The sequence below is a fragment of the Cygnus atratus genome, chromosome 12 (genome assembly GCF_013377495.2).
Source record: "Cygnus atratus isolate AKBS03 ecotype Queensland, Australia chromosome 12, CAtr_DNAZoo_HiC_assembly, whole genome shotgun sequence".
NCBI classification, from domain to species: Eukaryota; Metazoa; Chordata; class Aves; order Anseriformes; family Anatidae; genus Cygnus; species Cygnus atratus.
The window spans coordinates 13197040-13215293 of NC_066373.1; the positions used below are offsets into that span (position 1 = coordinate 13197040).

At 50.3% G+C, this 18254-nt stretch overlaps 1 protein-coding gene across 1 annotated transcript in view; it reads right to left on the reverse strand.

Annotated features, from left to right (window-relative positions):
* The window catches only part of GLG1 (golgi glycoprotein 1), a 70190-nt gene that overhangs the window by 38973 nt on the left and 12963 nt on the right, over positions 1–18254 (reverse strand). The window contains exons 2-3 of the mRNA XM_035543304.1: positions 5058–5090; positions 2452–2538 (exon numbers count right to left, since the gene is read on the reverse strand). Of these exons, the coding sequence (XP_035399197.1) occupies positions 2452–2538; positions 5058–5090 (120 nt within the window). The remainder of the gene's footprint in view (positions 1–2451; positions 2539–5057; positions 5091–18254) is intronic.

Consider the following 18254-nt stretch of genomic DNA (forward strand, 5'->3'; position numbering starts at 1 on the left):
TGGGATGCCCACGCCGAAATACGTGCCCAGTGCTGGCATCCCCCGCTAATGGGAATGCTGGAAATTGAAGCCATGATGACGCGGACAGCACGCTTGACAGTGAGACATTAAAGTCCAGCAGCAAGCATTTTTCAAGCAATAGGTACACGGGTTGACTTGATTGCAAAGATTGTTCCTGTGCAGATGCTGGAGGGCTCATTGGTTGGAAAGGAGCTCTGACAGCAACCCAAACCCCAGCCAGGCTCCAATACCTGGCAGGGGCGCCGCTAAGAGATGCAGCAAGACGTTTCCTCAGCTCTCAAACACCTCGTTGGAATCTTCACACTGAAAATCTTAACAGAGATACGTTTCTAGGAAGACACTAATTCGAAGAAGAATTAATTCAGGGCATCCTGTGACAGACTCAGATGGGTCAGATGCAATGAATGAAACAGATCTGCCTCCACCTCAGTTTATGAGGCCATTTTTTCTACGTAAGAGCTAAAACATGCAACATTTTTAAAAAGAGATTATTTGAAGGCAGGTGTAGACTGGTAGAGCATTTCGTATTTAATCTCGGGATGTCGCGTGCCAAGAGCCCAGCTTTGGAAACAGCCCCAGAGCAGCATGGCAGAGCAAGTGGTCGCGTTATTGCCTCACCACTTCTAAAGCAACCAGCTGTAATTCTGGATTTAAACTAATGCCCAAGCTCATAGCATTGCAACAGTTAAAAAAAAAAAAAAAAGTTGGCATTCGCATTAAATCTAGCTGATAAAATTTAAGGTGGGATTTCCAGAATGTACCCAGTTGGGATCGTCACCGATGCCCAAATGACTTCTTACTAGAAATTACTCTTCTGGTAGTATTTTGTTCTTGATACAAAGCAATAATAAGACTCAAAGCTCAGTCACACAACAAGAGAACACCTACCTGGTAGTGTCAACTAAAGAAAAATACTACTAAGCAGTATGTTAACAGTACGCTGCCCGCTGTACGTTCGACTTCTGTAGAAATTCCATCATAAATTAGCGGAATGGTTTATGCACATGCCTCAAAATCAGGTATCAGAAGATCAAACAAGATTGTTACTTATGCAGCCTTTTTTCCTCCTTTCAATAAAGAGCACTCAAAGGTAAAATACCTGCAATTCGTGCCATCGTTCACCACAATTTAAGCAGAACTCTACTGGTTAACATACAGCTCAAGTTCTGTGCTTCTCCTGCTGCTTTTAGACAACGTATCCCAGATTTAGAGGGCACCATTTACAGTGCCAGGCTGTCACTGTACAGAAGTGGTAATTACACAGACTGTTAAAAGAGCATTTTCAAGAATGCCTTGGTTGTAAAAATTCTGCAGTAGTCACATGACATGAAACAGGGAGGGAAAAATCTTTCCTATGGCTGCAAAAAGTGGGATCCAACAGATTTGGCGGTGTCCGCTTTTGGGAGCTACCAAACTCCAAACGCAACGTAAAGCTTCCATGCAAGCTGTTTTCTTTCCAGTGTTCATTCAATACTCTAGCCTTCTTGTGTCGGCTTTTTTCCTTGATCCTTCCTTATTGTAAATGCTTTACCACTCATGCTATTCTTACCACAACTCAGCTGGTGCTAACGGAAGGAGAAGGAGAAATGGGCCATAATCGGCCACGAGGAAACAGCAGTGGCATATCCCTTACCTGCACCACTAATTCCTGAACTTCTGGGGCCATGCTGCTGTTGGCACCCTCAGTTTCTCAGATCTATGCGTGTTCCTCTAAAATTAGCTGAAAATTTTGTAAAGAAAAGAGAACAGCGTAGGTGATCCCAAGGCAACTCCATCAAACATGTGAGGACCTGGGGAACCACAAAGGAGCCAGCACCTAGAGCAAACTGAACTTCAAAAAGGCAAGTTAACGGCCAGGCAGCGTGATTCTCGCCCCGTCAGCTCCCCTGTGAGGCTTAGAGCACAGCCACGGAAGCTCAAAAATGAGCACAAGGAAAGACGTGATCAGGTCTTGGAAGCTGGGCTGAGGTGTTCTGATCCTGGAGACAGAGGACCAGCTCCTCGTGCACCCTAAAAACAAGGAGTTCCTAACAGAGAGTCCCCGGAGTATTTAGCTTTGAGCTTAGAAGAAAAAAATACGTTGATTCATGGTTTGATGTCAACGTGTCTATCCCTTCTGTTAGCCAGCCAGAACCAAAACGAGCCTTGCACTAAGTGCAACAGAACCCTTGCTACACCAACACTGCTGCAGCTGTTGAGCACTTGATAACAGGGACATCAGCCCACCATTTCTTCCATTTTTTGGTACCTTTGCCCAGCACCACTAAGGTAATAGGCTTTTTCAGCAAGAAGGCTGCATGAATTACGCCCAGGAATTTGGCACATAAGACAAGAGCTTACCCAAAATGCTGCTGGCACACTGATCTTCCATCACAAGGAGGCAAGAAAAATCTCAGTGCAACAAGAGCAGCCATGCCTCTCGTGGCTTACCTCTGCAATAGTGGACTTGCAGACTTCTCTGGCCACGGATTCGAACTTCGGATCTGTAGTCAGGTTCAGCTTGTAATTCCACAGGAGCTAGAGAAGGAAAAAAATGACAAAAAGAAGGTTTAAGAGCTTCCCATGGAGAATGAAGAATTGCTGTTTCATTTCAGAAAAGAACCAAACATCAACGTCCCACACTGGTACCTTCGTCCTTCCACAGCACAGCAATCAGTGCAAAGTCTCCTTGACAACAACTTTTGTCTTTCATTTCCTCAATAGTTTTATCTTGGACAAATTCAGCCTGCTAGAAATCTCCCTATAAGGTCATGAGCTGACTCATTACAAGGAAATATATTTAATGAAGATATTTTCATAACCAGAAGGGATAAAACAATGAAAGCTGTAGCTTGCCACCTGCTGCATATTTAGCAATCTTTAGCCCACCACATCTCTGTGCCATGGCTCATCTGCCTGATACAAATGCTTTAACAGAAACAAAGTCCTCAATATGAGCAGATTTCATATAGAAAAAGCTAAAAAGCCTAGCAAAAAAGGAAGGGGACAATGCACTTGGTCCCGTATTCACTTCCCTCTGCCAGGGGCTGCACCCAGGCAGCTTTTTGGATGCAGACATAGTGCAGCCCTATAGGTTCTCTCCTGCTGAGCAGTTTCATACGTTGCAGGTTGCTCTGCAAGACGGCTCGGTAAGGATGACTCTTCTTCTAGGAGCCGGAGATTAGCTCATGCTTCTGCCTGGATGCATTGGGTCATCCCGCAGGAATCAATCTTGGGCAAGTTCCACTCTGCAGACACATACACACCCCAGGTCTCCTCCTCAGGCACCACAAAGTAAAAATAAAAGGCAGCAAAACCTCAGCAAATTAATTGCAGAGAGGTTGCCCAAGAGAAGATCTGTTAGCTCATCTGGTTTTCTCCAGGAACTCGTTACATTTAAACATTTTCAATTAACATAAACAGTTTTTTTAAATTAATTTTAAATGCTCTGCCTTCACGGCAAGAATTAAAATGCTAAATAGTTTGGTCAAACTTCTATTTTGAAAAGTGTTGTACACAGAGCACTGAGGAAACACTGAAACATGCTGAGACACAGGGAAGGCAGCTCTGCATCACCTCCAAGAGGGTGGAAACACAAACAACTAGAAACGCACCATCTTCCACACCTCCCATCTTGGCTCTGAAGTTGAGAGAAGTTAAAAAATATATAAAAATTATGGGATTCTAGCCTATTTTGGAGAGTGTAAGTTGTAAACACACAGGTTTAATAGAGAGAAGTGCATTAGCAGGGAGCCTGCCCTTGCAAAGAGCACTTTATGCCTCCCAGCCAGGACCAGAAGGGCAAAAATAAGGTGCAAGAGCATCAAAATACACTCTGCACTTGCAACCTCAGGCTCTGGAGAGCATCTCACTTCAGAGTTCCCCAAGGAAAACAACCCACAGGCAGAAGGGAGGTTACGCTTGTGGCTTGAAAACCCAGATTTTGGAGCTCAGCAGTGTTCTCCCAGGAAACGATCAGCGGTACGACCAGAAGGCTGCAGAGAGGCAAAGAAAACTGAAGCAAGACTGCATCTCCGTGGTCTGGTTTTCCATTTTTTCACCATGGATTTCTGCTGGCATACGCGTTAAGTGCCAGGTGCACGTTTTAACACTGAAGTTTTCTCTCTTTCCAAAATAAGACCTAAAACCAGAAGCCTGATGCACCCTTTACCCGCGCAACACGGAGTTACAGCTGCCACGAAGTCGGGCAGCACAGGGCTAAGGGTTAAGTTAGAAACACAGCTGGAAATGCCTGGTTGCACAGCATGGCTGGCTTTTGCTCCTGGCATTTATCTTCCAAAAATAAACCAAAATACAGCTTCTGAAGCACCTGAACCAAAGACCACTGCTGAGGCACGTGCTCATCTGTTCATGTCCATGGCTAAACAATTAAGGATCCTGATACGGTGTGCTGCAACAGAAGGCCAAGGAGAGAAGCCAAAGGAAACCTTATGCCAATCTCAGCTCTAACCTTTTTTTCCTTTCCCTGCAGTCTTGGGATTTGAAGAGTCAGCTTGATAGTCTGAAAACTGGCTAACAGTTTGCTCACTGTTAAACACAGCACTGAGAGGGAATCTGTTCTAAAACTAGCCAAGTGGTTCAAACTGCCTCTAAATATCACACCCCGATGGCATTTCCCAAGCAAGTCTAAGAATTTAGCAGCTGTGAACGCAATACAGAAGGCTTCGACAGCTGAAACTGAGAGTTTAAATTCAGCACCGCTCACATCTCTCCCAGAAGGAGCGCATCGTATTGCTCCCAGCAACTCACGGGAACCACCCCCCCGAGCGTAAATTGGGAAATAAATTGGGAGAGACGTCTGCTGTCCTCCTCCGACACGGAAGTACAGTGTGTGGAGCACTTTATGTTCCTTCCTGCAGTCTCCAGTAAGACCATGCTGGCTATACTGGGCTACAGAAGTCGCCATGTGCTCTTCCTCCGTTGGCCAACGACTCGGGTGTGTCCTGACTGAGGCCTTCTGCAAACCCTGTGCCAAACAGGGAATGTGAGCTGTGAATGCTGCAGTGAAAGGCTGAATAAAACAAAACAGTACTTACGTGGTTGCAGTCTGAAGAGATTTCGTTGTCTGGCTGAAAGGAGAAAAAAAAAAAGGAGCGTCAGTTCACGGCTGCATTTAACACGCAGAACAATATAAGCTTGTAGGAACTACCGTATCATCAACTCATGTCCATTTGACACAACTGATAGGAGACGTTAGAAGCTGCACAGTATGAGCAATGGTATCTACAGGCCAGAAAGACAGGAACACCAGGTACAACCCTGTCCCACTCCTGCAGAACACAAATGGCACAAGTAGCAGCATCTACGCGGCCACCACAAAGCTGCAACGGGCACGCTTGTGCTCAGCCCAGCTTCCCAAACTGACAAAGCACCTGTAGGAAAAGGTGGCCGCGGAGTTAAAACAAAAAACCACCTTCGTGCACACAACTGAAGGACAAAGGCAGCCTTGCTCGTCTCGATTTGCCAGCCTGGCTAACTCTTTGGGAGCAAACGGCGGCGCTCCAGGGGGAGCTGATGGCAGCGCCATGCCTCCTGCTGATCCCTTCAGCCCTGACTCGTCACCTTTCTACCTTTCTCCTCTTCCAGCCGCTGCCGAGAGCTCAAGGCCCCAGGGATGTGAGGCAGAACCAGCCCTGAAGCTGGGGCAGCCCGGGAGCCCCCCAAAGCAGGCGTTTGCTCGCCACAGGGCGCTCCCACCATCGCTGCTTCAGGGAGCGCAAACACAAGTCATGGGAAAAAGGGAGCACAGAAAGGCTTCCAAGCCCTTAATTACAGCCATTATTAACTAAAGCACTTACTTTGTATAGCAGGAAGTGGCAGAAATTACCTCTCCAGTTAAGAATTAAAACAAAGAAATCACCTGAAGGCTCACTGTAATTAATCACGGTTTGGTCAGAATGCCACCATCCAAACCATCTCTCCCAGAGTAATCATAAACTTGAAAATTAGGATATCAGGCTTTGTCTTAGAGACTAACAGATGCCTGTTCGTTACCCTCAGACTGCAGGACTGGTCCTCACAACAGAAAAATTAGGATGACACCCAAACTGCACCATTTCAGAGAAGCATCTCCCCAAAGCCAACGCTATCGGGACTCAGGAGGCGATTCTGCCTTAACTTTCTGCACGCATCCTAATCGCTCGGTGACAAAGCAAATTTCAAAAGCAGCCAGAATACCCTCAACTGGCGTTGCTGTTTCAGTCCAGGCCAGCTTCTTCATGAAATTCTGTACGTCAGCAGTGCGATTAGCCCATTGTGGCCAGGGCTTATCCACCGCCTGGCCAGCAGGAGGACTTGGGAGGGCCAGGGAGCGCTTTCCCAAACCACCTCTTGGCTGCCTCAGTTACTCCAGCATCCTCCAACCTCATTAGTCTTACTTCAAACCTATAGCAAATTCACACTTTTTTTTTTTCCTGGAAAGATGAGCCCAGGAAGATAACAGACTGGTTTGCACTAGCTTGGGAAGCTGAGGCAAGCTTTTCCTGAAACGCACGACATTAACATACCAGACATTAAAATACCCGCCTTCCTCGTGCTCTGCAGCAAACCTCAGCTCTGAAAAAACAAGCCTAATTTCTTCCATTGCTGCTGGGAAGAGTAATAGAAGCTCAACAGGACCCTAAGCAAGCCCTGCCTACATTCACAGCTCAGCGCTCGAGCTCACAGCAGCGCCTGATGGAGCCGGCAGCCCTCGGTCCTCGCCTCCTGTCATGTAGGCGCAGCAGGGACAGGCTCGGTGGAGGAATGACCTCCTTCTCCTGGCTTAAGAGAAGCAAAAGAAAAAGCATCTTTATCTTCTGCGCCTTGCAAACCGAAGGGCTGGGTCCGAGGATGGGAAAGAGGAGTGGCCACCCCAGCACTGCTGCCCTCCATGGGCTGTGCTCACCCAGGAACCCTCCCGAAGGAGGGCTGCAGACAGTACACCTGCCTGGGAAGCAGGAACCACGGGGATAAAGGAAAGGTAAGGATCAGACAGCACCAGGAGCTGCACCACGTCGCTCCCAGGGGCGTTTTGGGAAAGGAAGCCGACAGGGAGAAGGATGTCATGCAGAGTACGGAGGGAGGACTCCGCTTGCACCTGACTGAAGGATTAAAAGCTGGCTTCACAGCAGGGACGTGCCCCTGTGGGCTCCTTGAGGCTCTTGCTTTTCAGCAGTTTAGTTCAGGACAGAAAAAGCACTTCCTTGCACGCAGTCCCAAGCAACAGCCCCATGAAGTCCCCGAACTCCAAAGGCTGGTGTGAAGCCCTGCCACAAGACGAGATCACCAGCACCGCCTTCCCCATCCTCCTGGCCTCAGCTCGCTCAAGGAGCCGTACCATGGACTTACCTGAGCAAGTCCCCGAACCACCAGACTGTAAGTCATAAGCAAGGTAAGAACCCTAACTGGCCACCAAGGATGAAACAAGGTCTTGGGAGAACTCCGCACGGATCGTTTTAATCACCAACCTGACCTTCCTTTCCTTCGCTCATGCAAACAGGAGAGCCTGAGGCCAGCCACGTGAGTGCCTTCATCCCCAGGTTTTAACCCCTTCGCAGAGCAGGGGATGACAGCAGCCATTTCCACTGTTCCTTTGGGGCTGGAGCTGCAAGCACTCGTTGGAAAGGAGGGAGCAGACATCTCTCAGGCAGCCTGCGGGCACCGAGGACAACTCGCCTGGGACCGGCCGGAGCAGGAGCCACCAAGAACCAGCACAAGCAAACCAACAAAATAAAGAGGTAGCTTGCTTGTGGACCGAGCAACCCAGGTGTTCTCCACCTGAATTCAAGATCAGATTGCAAGAAGATTGAATGGATCAATTAGGAAAGGATGCCAATTAAGGCAGCCACCTTCCTGCAAAGGAGAGGGCAGGCAGCAGTCTGGGCAGCACGTGGAACCTGTTACAGAGCATGGCACGGATGGATATGCAGTAGAAATCAGCTCACGGTGTCCGGCCAGTGTTGAATTTCCCCTTTCTGACCTTACACAAACAAACATTTGTCACCACTACCTGCCGAGATGCGGTAGATGACCCAGGGGTTTCTAACACGGAGGCTATGGAGCTGCTCAAGGGAAAGGACTTGGGGGCTGCGTCCTTCCCCCGGGTACCAGCAGTCCCTTTGTGCCAACGCGCCCCGCTGGGACGGGCAGCTCACAATAAAGCAATTTAGTGCTCAGGTATCGGGGCAGAAAAGAGCACGAGCCCCATGCAACGCAGGGAGCGAGGAGAGATCCGGGGGAGCCACCCTCCTGCAGACCTTCCCCTGCCGAGGCGAGGGCCAGGAGCGATTCTGCAGAACAGCCTGGGGAAACATGAGCAGATACAGCAGTCTGGGCAAGAATCAACATGGCTTTTGTTTAAAAAAAAAAAAAAAAAAAGGAAAAAAAAACAGAAAAAACAAACCGTCGCACAGCCACCCATGCTTCCAACCTGCTGAAACTTCCTGGAGTGCGTGCCAACGAGCAGATGGCTACAGTAAGCCATTTTCACACATCCTGCAATCCTGCAAGAGTCATGTGTGATAAAGAAGTTAAACCGGAGATAACCGGAGCTCCAAACAGATGAGGAGGCTTCATAACTTAATTACATGTTTAGTGAGCAATAAGAGTTAAACTTGTTAAGCTACGCTCCAAATGCCCTGCAATGCCAAGAGATGTCGGTGCCAAAACCAAACCCATGTCAGCAAAAGCCTCTAACCTTGATCATTCACAATTTTAAAGGAGCTTTTTGGAGGAAGCACGGCACTGTGCACACCTGCACCGCCGGTACCGAGCTCCCAGCTCCCACAGACCTGGGTTATTTCACGCCAGGTTTCACACGCTGCTTTAGCTGAGCTCCAGGTGCCACCAACGTTTCCACCTCTGCTGCCATTTATATCCCCAGGGGCATGACCCCTGCTCGGAGCAGGGAGCATCTCATGCCTTCCATCCCTGACCCCAAATAAAACAGCACCCAAACAGGTGGGAAGCAGACGCGGCTCATTTTAACTCCTGCCAGCTATTCCACTCAGAAGGCTTCGGGAAGCTCTCTGCTGTCCTGGTGGAGATCCCTCCGGGGTGCCCAGGGCTCCAGCCCCTCTCGTCGCAGCTTGCAGTGCAGAAGGAGGGAGGGACGAGCTAAGGGACCCCCCTTGGAGCTATTTTCAGTAGTTCATTTTCATACCCACTCACCAGAAAAGCTCTAGGTGCCACACACCTACCAGGAAAACCCAACGGAGACCTGAGGCTCCCCAAGGCCACGGTGACAGCAGTGTAAAACTGCTTGTAGGATGTCCCAAAGCATTTGTCGTGTCAAATATTTTCAGGTTTGTCACGCTGTATTGTACGGAGCTGGGAAGAGCCATGCTGCACACCAGTTCCTGCCTTGGCACCACTTCAAAGGGCCAGAAGTTCGGATTTTAAAACGCCTTAAGAGATCAGCCCCTGCCAGAAAAAAAAGCTGACTTCCTCCGTTACTCATTCCCGAGCTCTCCCAAAGAAACTTCTCGGCAGAAAGCCTTCTGGTTACTGAAAAGCAGCACGTCCTGTTTCACTACGGAGGCCAAAGCCGCAGAGAGAGGCTTTGATAAACTCCTCTGGGAATGTGGCAATAAGCAAAAACAGGCCTGGGGCGGCGGTGAGGGGCAACTCCCCACGGCATCCCTTCAGCGAGACTCTCACCTCCACCCGCAGAAGCCTGCAGGATATCTTCGGGGAGTCCCAGAGGCGCATGGTGCCCTGCTTCCACTTGGAGACCCTCACAAACGAGGAGTGCTGCCGGGGAGATGCGTGTCAAAAAAAACCCCTGCTCCCTACGCTGCCTGGTGCTTCAGAGGGTGATTTCAGAAAGCAGCGCTGAGCTGTGCAGTGGCCGGGACAAGCCACGAGAGGCCTCGGCCACAAAGAGCTGCCTACCGCCAGCACATCCCACCAAGAAACCCAAGAAATTCAGAGTGCACACAGCAAGGAGAGTCGAGACCTCGCCTTGACGTCAGGGAGCCAAAGCAAGCGTCTACGGGACGGAGCCAGGAACAGGGCCGGGCAAGACACACCAGCCCTACAGATCACGGGGTGCTGGTGCAAGCACGCTGCTGGGGCAGCAGGAGCAGGACTGGGAGCAGGATCAGGACTTTCTGGGGAGCCCCGGGGGGCTACTGGTGCTGAGGGCAGCAATACGCAGCGCAGAGCCACCGCGAGCCTTCGGCTTCTGCTCCAGGGACCCACACGGGCAGAACATGCTCTCCATCGCTGCCATACCCTGAGGGCACCGAGGAGGAACTGAAAATCTTATTTATTTTTTTTTTCTAATCTAAGAAAGAAAAAAAAATCATTTATGCAAATCTTAAGGTCGTGACCAGGACAGCTAGACTTCTAACAAGTCGAAGAGGTTTTCCCACGTGCAGCGACTGCTCTGAACCCGTATTTATTTCGGGTCTGCTTTAACAATACTCATCTTCTGCTGCTTAATTAAATCGCCACTTCCATCCAAAAGCAGCTTGATGAATGGAGAAGCAATTCAGGAGATAATGCCTTACCATTTTTAAACGTTATTTAAAAGACAGAAACATTAAGATGCGAGCATTTAAATAATTACAGAGCTTATCAATTTAGTCAAGAAAAACACCAAGCTTGGCAGTGAAGGCTAAAATTAGCCCCAAAATAACATAACCAGACTAGAAAACTCTAGAAAGATTACTACAGCGTTCAAGCAAGACTGAAATTATTCAAATCTGGGCTTCTGGCTTATTTAAATCAACCTGCCTGGGAGCGACGCAAATCGTGGTGGTAAATTGATTTCCCTGGCGTCTGCTTCTCCTCTCCTGAGAGCCACAGAGAGAAAAACGAGGGGAGCAGAAAGCCAAGGCGAGGCCAGCTGATTCACAATTTGCTAGGGGTGCTCCCTGCTCTCGGCCAGCCCAACCTCACCGAGGTGCCGGCACCCACGCAAGCCGGGCACGCACTGACTCAGGACCCTACGGATGTGCTGAGCCGCTCGGCGCCGTGCGGAGATCGGGATTTTAATTCTTGGAGGTTGATGCAACGCGGCACGGCCAACACTTTATTTTTTTCCCCCTACTACCTAGTCTTTGCTGTACTTTGGCAACGCACACCTGGACTTTGTGCACAAGGGGATGATGGAAATTTTCAGCAAACCTGCGGTGTCAACGCCTCCACCGAGGTGAAAAAGGCAGGACTGCTTCAGGCCTGCCTGCCAAGAGGCAGAGCGCGGCGTCTTACTGCAAAGCAAGAAACACCGGATTAAATAAACACCGAGAGCATTTACCAAACGAATTCTGCTGGCATTAGGCTCGGCGGAGATGTACTAGACCCCAGCCCTGACGCAGCAGTTCGGAGCCAGCCCCGCGGCCGCCGGGGAGTTTTACCGCTCGGGCTCTCCTTCAGCACCGAGCACACCGAATGCGGGCGGCCGCTGTCTGGTGGCTTCTCCCAGGGGAGCCGCGTTTCGCATGTAAGGAGCTCTCCACAAACGGCTGCTCGAGACATCTGCAGCAGCAGGGCAGTGAGTCACCAGCCCGTGCCTGATTCATCGTTCCCGGCGCTATTTAGGAACCCGAGAGCGGAACGCACGGGAGAGGCGGATGCGAGCGACGAGTCGTTTGAAGGGTCTAGATGTAAACCAACCTGATTTACATGCACTTGTTTCCTTTTTTATTTTTTATTTTTTTTTGCCTGGGCAACATTTCTTCAACGGCACAAGCCCATTGCGGCACTGGGTGCAGAGGCGGCAGAACTTTAACCCGGATGAATCATAATGTTTTCCTTGTGTTACTGGAGGAAAAGCAAACTTGAATGTTTATTTTAACCCTGGATAAAATCGTTTGGATTTTGTTCAACGAAATCCAACGTGAATAAGTCTTCTGAGACACCGCGAAGGCAAGGTTTCCATGGGACTAGCAGCAAACCAGCAAATCAAAATTCTGCTCGCCTTCAGAAGATGCAAACAAAAGCCTTGCTGCAGATCCAAAGTGCCTTCCTTTGGTTTATCCCTCTGATAAAGGACTTGGGGCTGCTTTATTGCAGCTCTGCCCTTCCCCGCATGGGCTGGTAGGGGTTCAAGCTGACCGGTCCCCAGGAGAAGGAAGGCAGGGGCACGGAGCTGCCTCCTCCTCTGCCGGAGGAAGCTGCCCTCAGTGCACTGCGTGTTTCTGAGAGTTCCCTCCCAAATGCACGAGGGTTTTTCAGCTCGAACTGTTCGGCTCAATAGCGATATAGATAGATAGAGCCACTCAGCCAAGTGCTTTGCTTGAAAACGCTGGCTGCGATGGTAATTCGGAGGATTTAAAATGATACCACTGTAAGCAACCAGATCAGCTTCCCTTAGGCCAAGCGAAGAAATTACAGCTGACTAGTTTTACACAGCTGAGCAAGCTTAAAAAAAAAAAAAAATACGTACTTGGTACTGGATGTTAAGTGAGCTCAGGAGCTTTCTGGAAAGCAGCATTAGTAGAAAGACGCCTTACTGGTACACGGGGAGCCAGACACCTGCACACAAATCCTTCCAATTACCGCTTCCATAACTCCTACTTAAAAAGCTATGAATAAAGACAAGCCACAATTAAAAGCCTGAGCACACCTCCAGCTCCTCTGCTAATAACTACCGAGTGAAATAACGGGGGAAGGAGGGACGGGGGGAAAGCAGTGACCCCGTCCCCATCCAGCATGATCCTCCACGCCAAATCCTTGATTTTTTGGTTTCACCCAAGAGAACCTCAGAGTTCAAGTCCGTAGCAGGTAGCAGAGGTCACCCGGCACAAAACACCGCTCTCCAGTCAGCGGTGGTGGTCTGTAGATTGCTGTCATTGATAGTTGTTCACTATTAATCAATCCCCCTGAAGCTGCACATCAGAGCGATGTTTTCCTACCACCTGAAGGCCAGGTGTGACTGCAGGATGAAAATGAAGCTATAAATCTCTGCCCCCGTGGAAATCCACAGCAGACAGTCCCCAGTTTTCAAGGGTACTCGCAGCACGCTGATGGCAAAGCTCAGGCAGCTGCAGAACACAGCGAGACCATTTCATCCCACCCAACAGGCAGAATAAAGGTATGTTCCTTAGCAAATAACACTTAGAAGAGGACTTTTAAGAAATCCCTTTATACCAAAGTAGAACAAAGATCCTACAAACCACCTTCCCTCATGTTTTCTCTTTGCCATTTTGACTCTGATCTATTCTTATCGATGCGGTACAGGCACACGATGCGGTTAGAAAGGCAGCAGCAAGCTCCTGGGGGCATGCAGGGGAAAACCCGATAGCACTGCCCTCACGTACGTGCCTTTTGTTTTTTTACCCCACGTGAGCATTTAAGTCCCTTGCAAGCAAATTTCTATCTGAATGATAGGGAAAAAGGTGCTGGTGGAGTGCAGCTTTTGCAACACCAAGGTAAGATCATAATGCTTTACGCACAGGTCAACACCACTGCCAAAAAATAAATATATATATGTTCTTATTTTATTTCTTTTTTTGGTGTCCTGTGATCCCCTTGACCAGACCAGGTGGTCTTGCTCAGGGAGAAATTAGCTGCTGGGTGCCAGCCTCCATACAAATACCCCCAAATTTATCAAGCAATTTATGCAGGCATTTTTACACCTGTCATATAACGCGGAGTAGAGAAGAGGCTGAAGATACGATCGTCCCGTGACAACTCAAGGCAAAAACCCGGAACAGAGGCACTAGAGGCATTAAACATCAGCAGGAAGAATCTGGGTGTTCCCAGGTGAGGCTCTGCGAGGCAGGAGCCTTCGTGTCTGGCACAAGAGCAGCGGCGGCTCCTGCCTCTGCCACGAGGCACACGCTGCTCTTCTTGGTGGAAACTGAGCCTCAGCAAAACGCACGCTGAAAATGAGCATCCAGAGCTCCGCTGGCACCGTTTGGGTACGAGCCCAAGTGTGACACGAGCAGAGTTTGAGGCATCTGAAAAACAGGAGCAGATGGAGAAGAAACCCAAGAGCGCGATTTCTCCAGCGATTATTTGGCATTGAGATGCAACCATCGGGGTTTCCCCCCAATAAATAGAAAGCCATCGTACAGGGATTTTTATCAACCGTGTTTGAGCTCAGATGTTGCAGGAAGGAAGAGATGCTGCCCTGTGTGGTGAGAGCCAGGTCTTTTCTCTGTTGGTGCACCACCACCAGCTGCATTTTGCAGTAACACAGCTCGTGGCGAGTGCCAGGCTCAGTACCAGCACGAGCAGCTCGTGGCTCTTGGCTCAGGCAATCCGGGGGCACAGCACCACGTTAGCTCCATCCTGCGTGCCCTCAGAAGCAAGAGGCAGCGACAGAAAAGCCTAAGAGCAAGTTAAGAACTGCCACATTCAGGCATTTTTCACTTTGTCGCACACAGAGCAAGCGTTCCAAAAACCAGCATTTTCAGGCTTCCTGAAACCCCCAAAATTGCATTCAGTAAATTCAGGTTTACATCTGGAGCTGTAAAGTAGCATCTACCAGATTCCCTGCGGCAACCCAGGGCACCTGAGGATATTTTTATAACAGATAATCTACCAAATTAACAAACTAGCCTTGACACTGAGAGGCCAAGATGACAAGATCCCACGGAATGAGGCTTTTGGGGTCCTTTTGGGTGCATTGAAGCAAAGCGATTCAGGCGAAGCTTATCAAAGCCCAAGCTGCAGTTTTACAACAATGAACAGCCTGTGAATGATGAGCTGCACCCGTTGACTGTGCAAGCAAAGAATAAACCCAAAACCCATAAAAATCACCCTCCCTGCTTCTAAAGAACCTCTGGGGGTGGGGGAGCCGCTCATTTGCTGCTTTCCAGATGTGAAGCTGCTCACAACAGCCGCTGGTGGTGCAGGTGACACGGGACAACCTGAGCTGCCACTGCCCTGCTCCCATATAAAGAAATGGACACATACATAAATATAGATAAATATAATTCTACTGTGGCAGAGCAGCAGCCAATTCCGCAGGCAAACCAGACGAAAAAAGGTAGTGAGTTACAGATTCATCTCAGGAAGTTTCAGGCCTTATTCTGAAGCCTTCACCAACACATCTTCCTGTGCTAAGATGTACTGTGGTTCTCAAAACCAAAAGCTACAGGCAAAAATGGTAATTTGTTCCTTACCAGCGACACTGGTAGCTGTATGTAGAGCCCACAGCTTGCAGTCCTAGCGCTCTGCAGGCCAGCACGGCGTTGCTGGAGGCATGCAGCAACCACAAGAGCCCCCGCGCCAAGCCTGACCCGCTTCGAGGAGGGTTATTTTGCTCTGACTAAGCTCCCCGGCGTGTCACCACAAGCACTAGCGCAGTAGTTTCCCACAGGTTCACACATTTGCAAGTAATAATTGTAGACAAATAAGGCTTCTGCCCATTTCAACTCGCGAAGCCGCTTCTCGAAGTGCGAGCACTGCTCTCCCGGTGACAAGTCTGCGTCCTCAAGCAACCAACTGCTCAAAGACCGCAGCCTCCAGAAACCCAAGCTGTTCCACGGGGAAGAAAGTGCCTTACTAAAGCACATAGCCCTCTCTCGCGCTTTCCAGCGAGCCGTCCTTGGCTGATCCCTGCTGCTGAAGGACGAGCCGAGCGAGGATCGCACCAAGCACAGCCCCTGGCAGCAGGCGGATGGGAGCTCTGCAGCTACCCAAATAAAAACCGCTTCTGCAAAACCCACTCGCTGTGGTTTGCTCTGCAGGAAGGTGCAAGGACATCTGTCCAGCCTCGGGGGACAGGCACCAACCCCGCTCTTCTCAGCCCAGCAAGTTCCCCTGCTGCTCGATCCCCCTCCAGAAGCGGAGGCAGCAATTCCCCAGGGTGGCACGGGACGTCCGGGGGAGCCCATTTCCCTCCGCACCGCTTTAAAAGCAGAACAGACCACCACGTGGACCCGACCCCCGGTGAGGCAAGAAGTCTTTCTGCACTAGGACACCCCGCAAAACACCCAGCCAGGCATCTCTGGGAGGTGCCGTGGGAAGCCTCAGCGGAACCAGCGAGGTCTTGGGAACCCAGGTGGGGCTCAGCCAGCAGCCGGCTCTCACTGCCCTTGGAGATAAGGAAAAAGGGAGTTAACCCATCAGTTATCTGAGCTGAAGGCTTGATCCTTCTCCCCCGTCTTCTCTTTAAAGTTTCAGCGGGATAGGATTAGCAGAGCGAGGCTTTGCGCCATCCTGCAGGGGAGGCAGGGAAAGCGCGCGGCTTTGGGGCTCTGCGCAGCGGCACGCAGCCAGCAGCAAGGTGCCTTAATTCTTGTTTAATTCTTGTAAGGGAGATTTCCACCTGCTCAAAAAGCAAAGCACAGCCTGCAACAATTCTCCTGCGTTTAAGAGCCACTCATGCTGGCTTTTCAGAAGTATTCCCCTATCCTCAGGCTCCTACAATGAGTATGCAAGGAAGCAGTGCTGCCCGCAACCAAACCGGCTCAAACTAACAGCAAACTCCACAGAACTAACAAACTTCAGCTGTTTGAGGAAAAACAGGCTTTTGAGCACTTACCTGCCTCACCCTTTCCATTCTAAATTTGCTCAGGTTGCATAGAAGATCTCTCTGAGTTGCCGGCACCAGAAACAAGCTGTGACCCCAAAATCAAGCGGGGTTTTACTGAACCTTAAGCAGCTTGTGACGATGTTACTCGATCAACCACTGCTGTCCTTGGGGTAGGGGACGGGGGCACAGGGATGCTGAAGAGGAAAGGTAAGATGTCAAGTGATGATGGATAAGGAGATGCCTTGAGGACAAAGGCACAGCCCCGCTCTCTGACCGTACCTTCACCGAATTAACTCTGCTTGTTGAACAAAGCATCTTTCTAAATACGTGTGTATCAGCATTTAATGAAAAGCTAAACTTTAAGTGATGACAAGCACTGGAAACTATGCTAACGTCCTCACCTCCCTGGCACCCCTAAAACTGCTCTGAAGACCCAAGTTCCTTCCCAAACCACTGCAAAGCCCCCGAGAGCGCAGCCCGCAGGGAAACCTTCGACAGCGGCTTCGTGAGCCTACAACGCCCCAAACGACCCCCTGGAAGAGGCAAGAAGCGTCCCAATCCCACCATAAAAATGGTCCTTTTTTAAGTGCAGGAAGGAGCCATTTGGTAGCGGGGGAATCACCCCGCCTGGTGACATCCCGCTGCAGCAGGGGCAAGGCAGGCGGGCTGGAGCTGCAACAGATGCCGGGGATTTCCCAGCCTGCTGCACGCCCAATCTCCAGCACCGAGCAGTTAATTTACATGCTAATTAGGAACAGGTCAGCAGGAAATTACAGCAGACGGCCTTCCCGTTGGGGCTGGGGAGGACAGGGAAGCATTCCTCATCCCGTGGGGCCTCCATCAGCATCCGTGGTCAGCGAGGAGCCCCGGAGCTGGCCCTGCTGCCGGGAGCATCCACTTGGGGACACACTAGCTCCGAGACCTGCAAAGCAAAGAAGCCACCTGAGCCACAGCAGGTGGGGGAAATAACGAAGAGGGAGCCTAAACGGGCCCATCCTGCTCGCTGGCAGCACCAGGATTAAGGAAAAAAGGCACCAGGGGCAATTCAGGCACCTGGAAGCACAGCTCGCAACGTCCCCTCCCTTCGAGCTGCCTCACACACCGAAATACTTGGGGAGCTGCACGTAAATCAGAGGCCCCATCAGCTCAGGTTTTGGGGTCTGACGTTGCCAAGCCTAATAAACCTAATTTAGTGCTGCTCTCCCTCACCCGCGAGCCTCGCAGGCAGCGCAGCTTTTTGAGATTTTTTTATTTTATCCAGAGCCTCCAAGACTGATTGCTTGGAGTTATTAGAAAATAACCACACCGATCAAAAAGCAGAGAGCAACGGTATTACGAGGCTGGGCCTTATTTATTGTATTTTTAATTTCTGTTGTTATTGCAGAGCCAGAGGCGACAGGCTCGACGCATCTCAGACGGTGAGCTCCGCGCGGCTCTCCACAGCTGTACCACATCCTCCACGAAGCGAGCGCCCTCGCCCCCTTCAGCCACCCCCAGGGGTCTCCAGCCCCGGGCGGGCACGTTGGGTGCCACGACGAGTTCCAGGAGCTGCAGCTGAACCAGATTTAGGGTCCAGAAGCTGAAGGTTTGGGGCCATCCCCATTCAGCCACTAGCCCGCAGGGCAGCGAGCCGTGGCACGGCAGGCTCCTCGCAAACCTGCAGAAGCAGAGGACAAACGGCATGCAAATATATTTCATCGAATGAGCCAAATCACCTAGAGTTTGGCCCAAAATAGCCCCGCAGAAGGCGAAGCTGTGGCAAGACCAAGAGCAGTACTTTGCTCAGCCGGCTGCGAAGTTCCTCGATTTCACCCAGCCA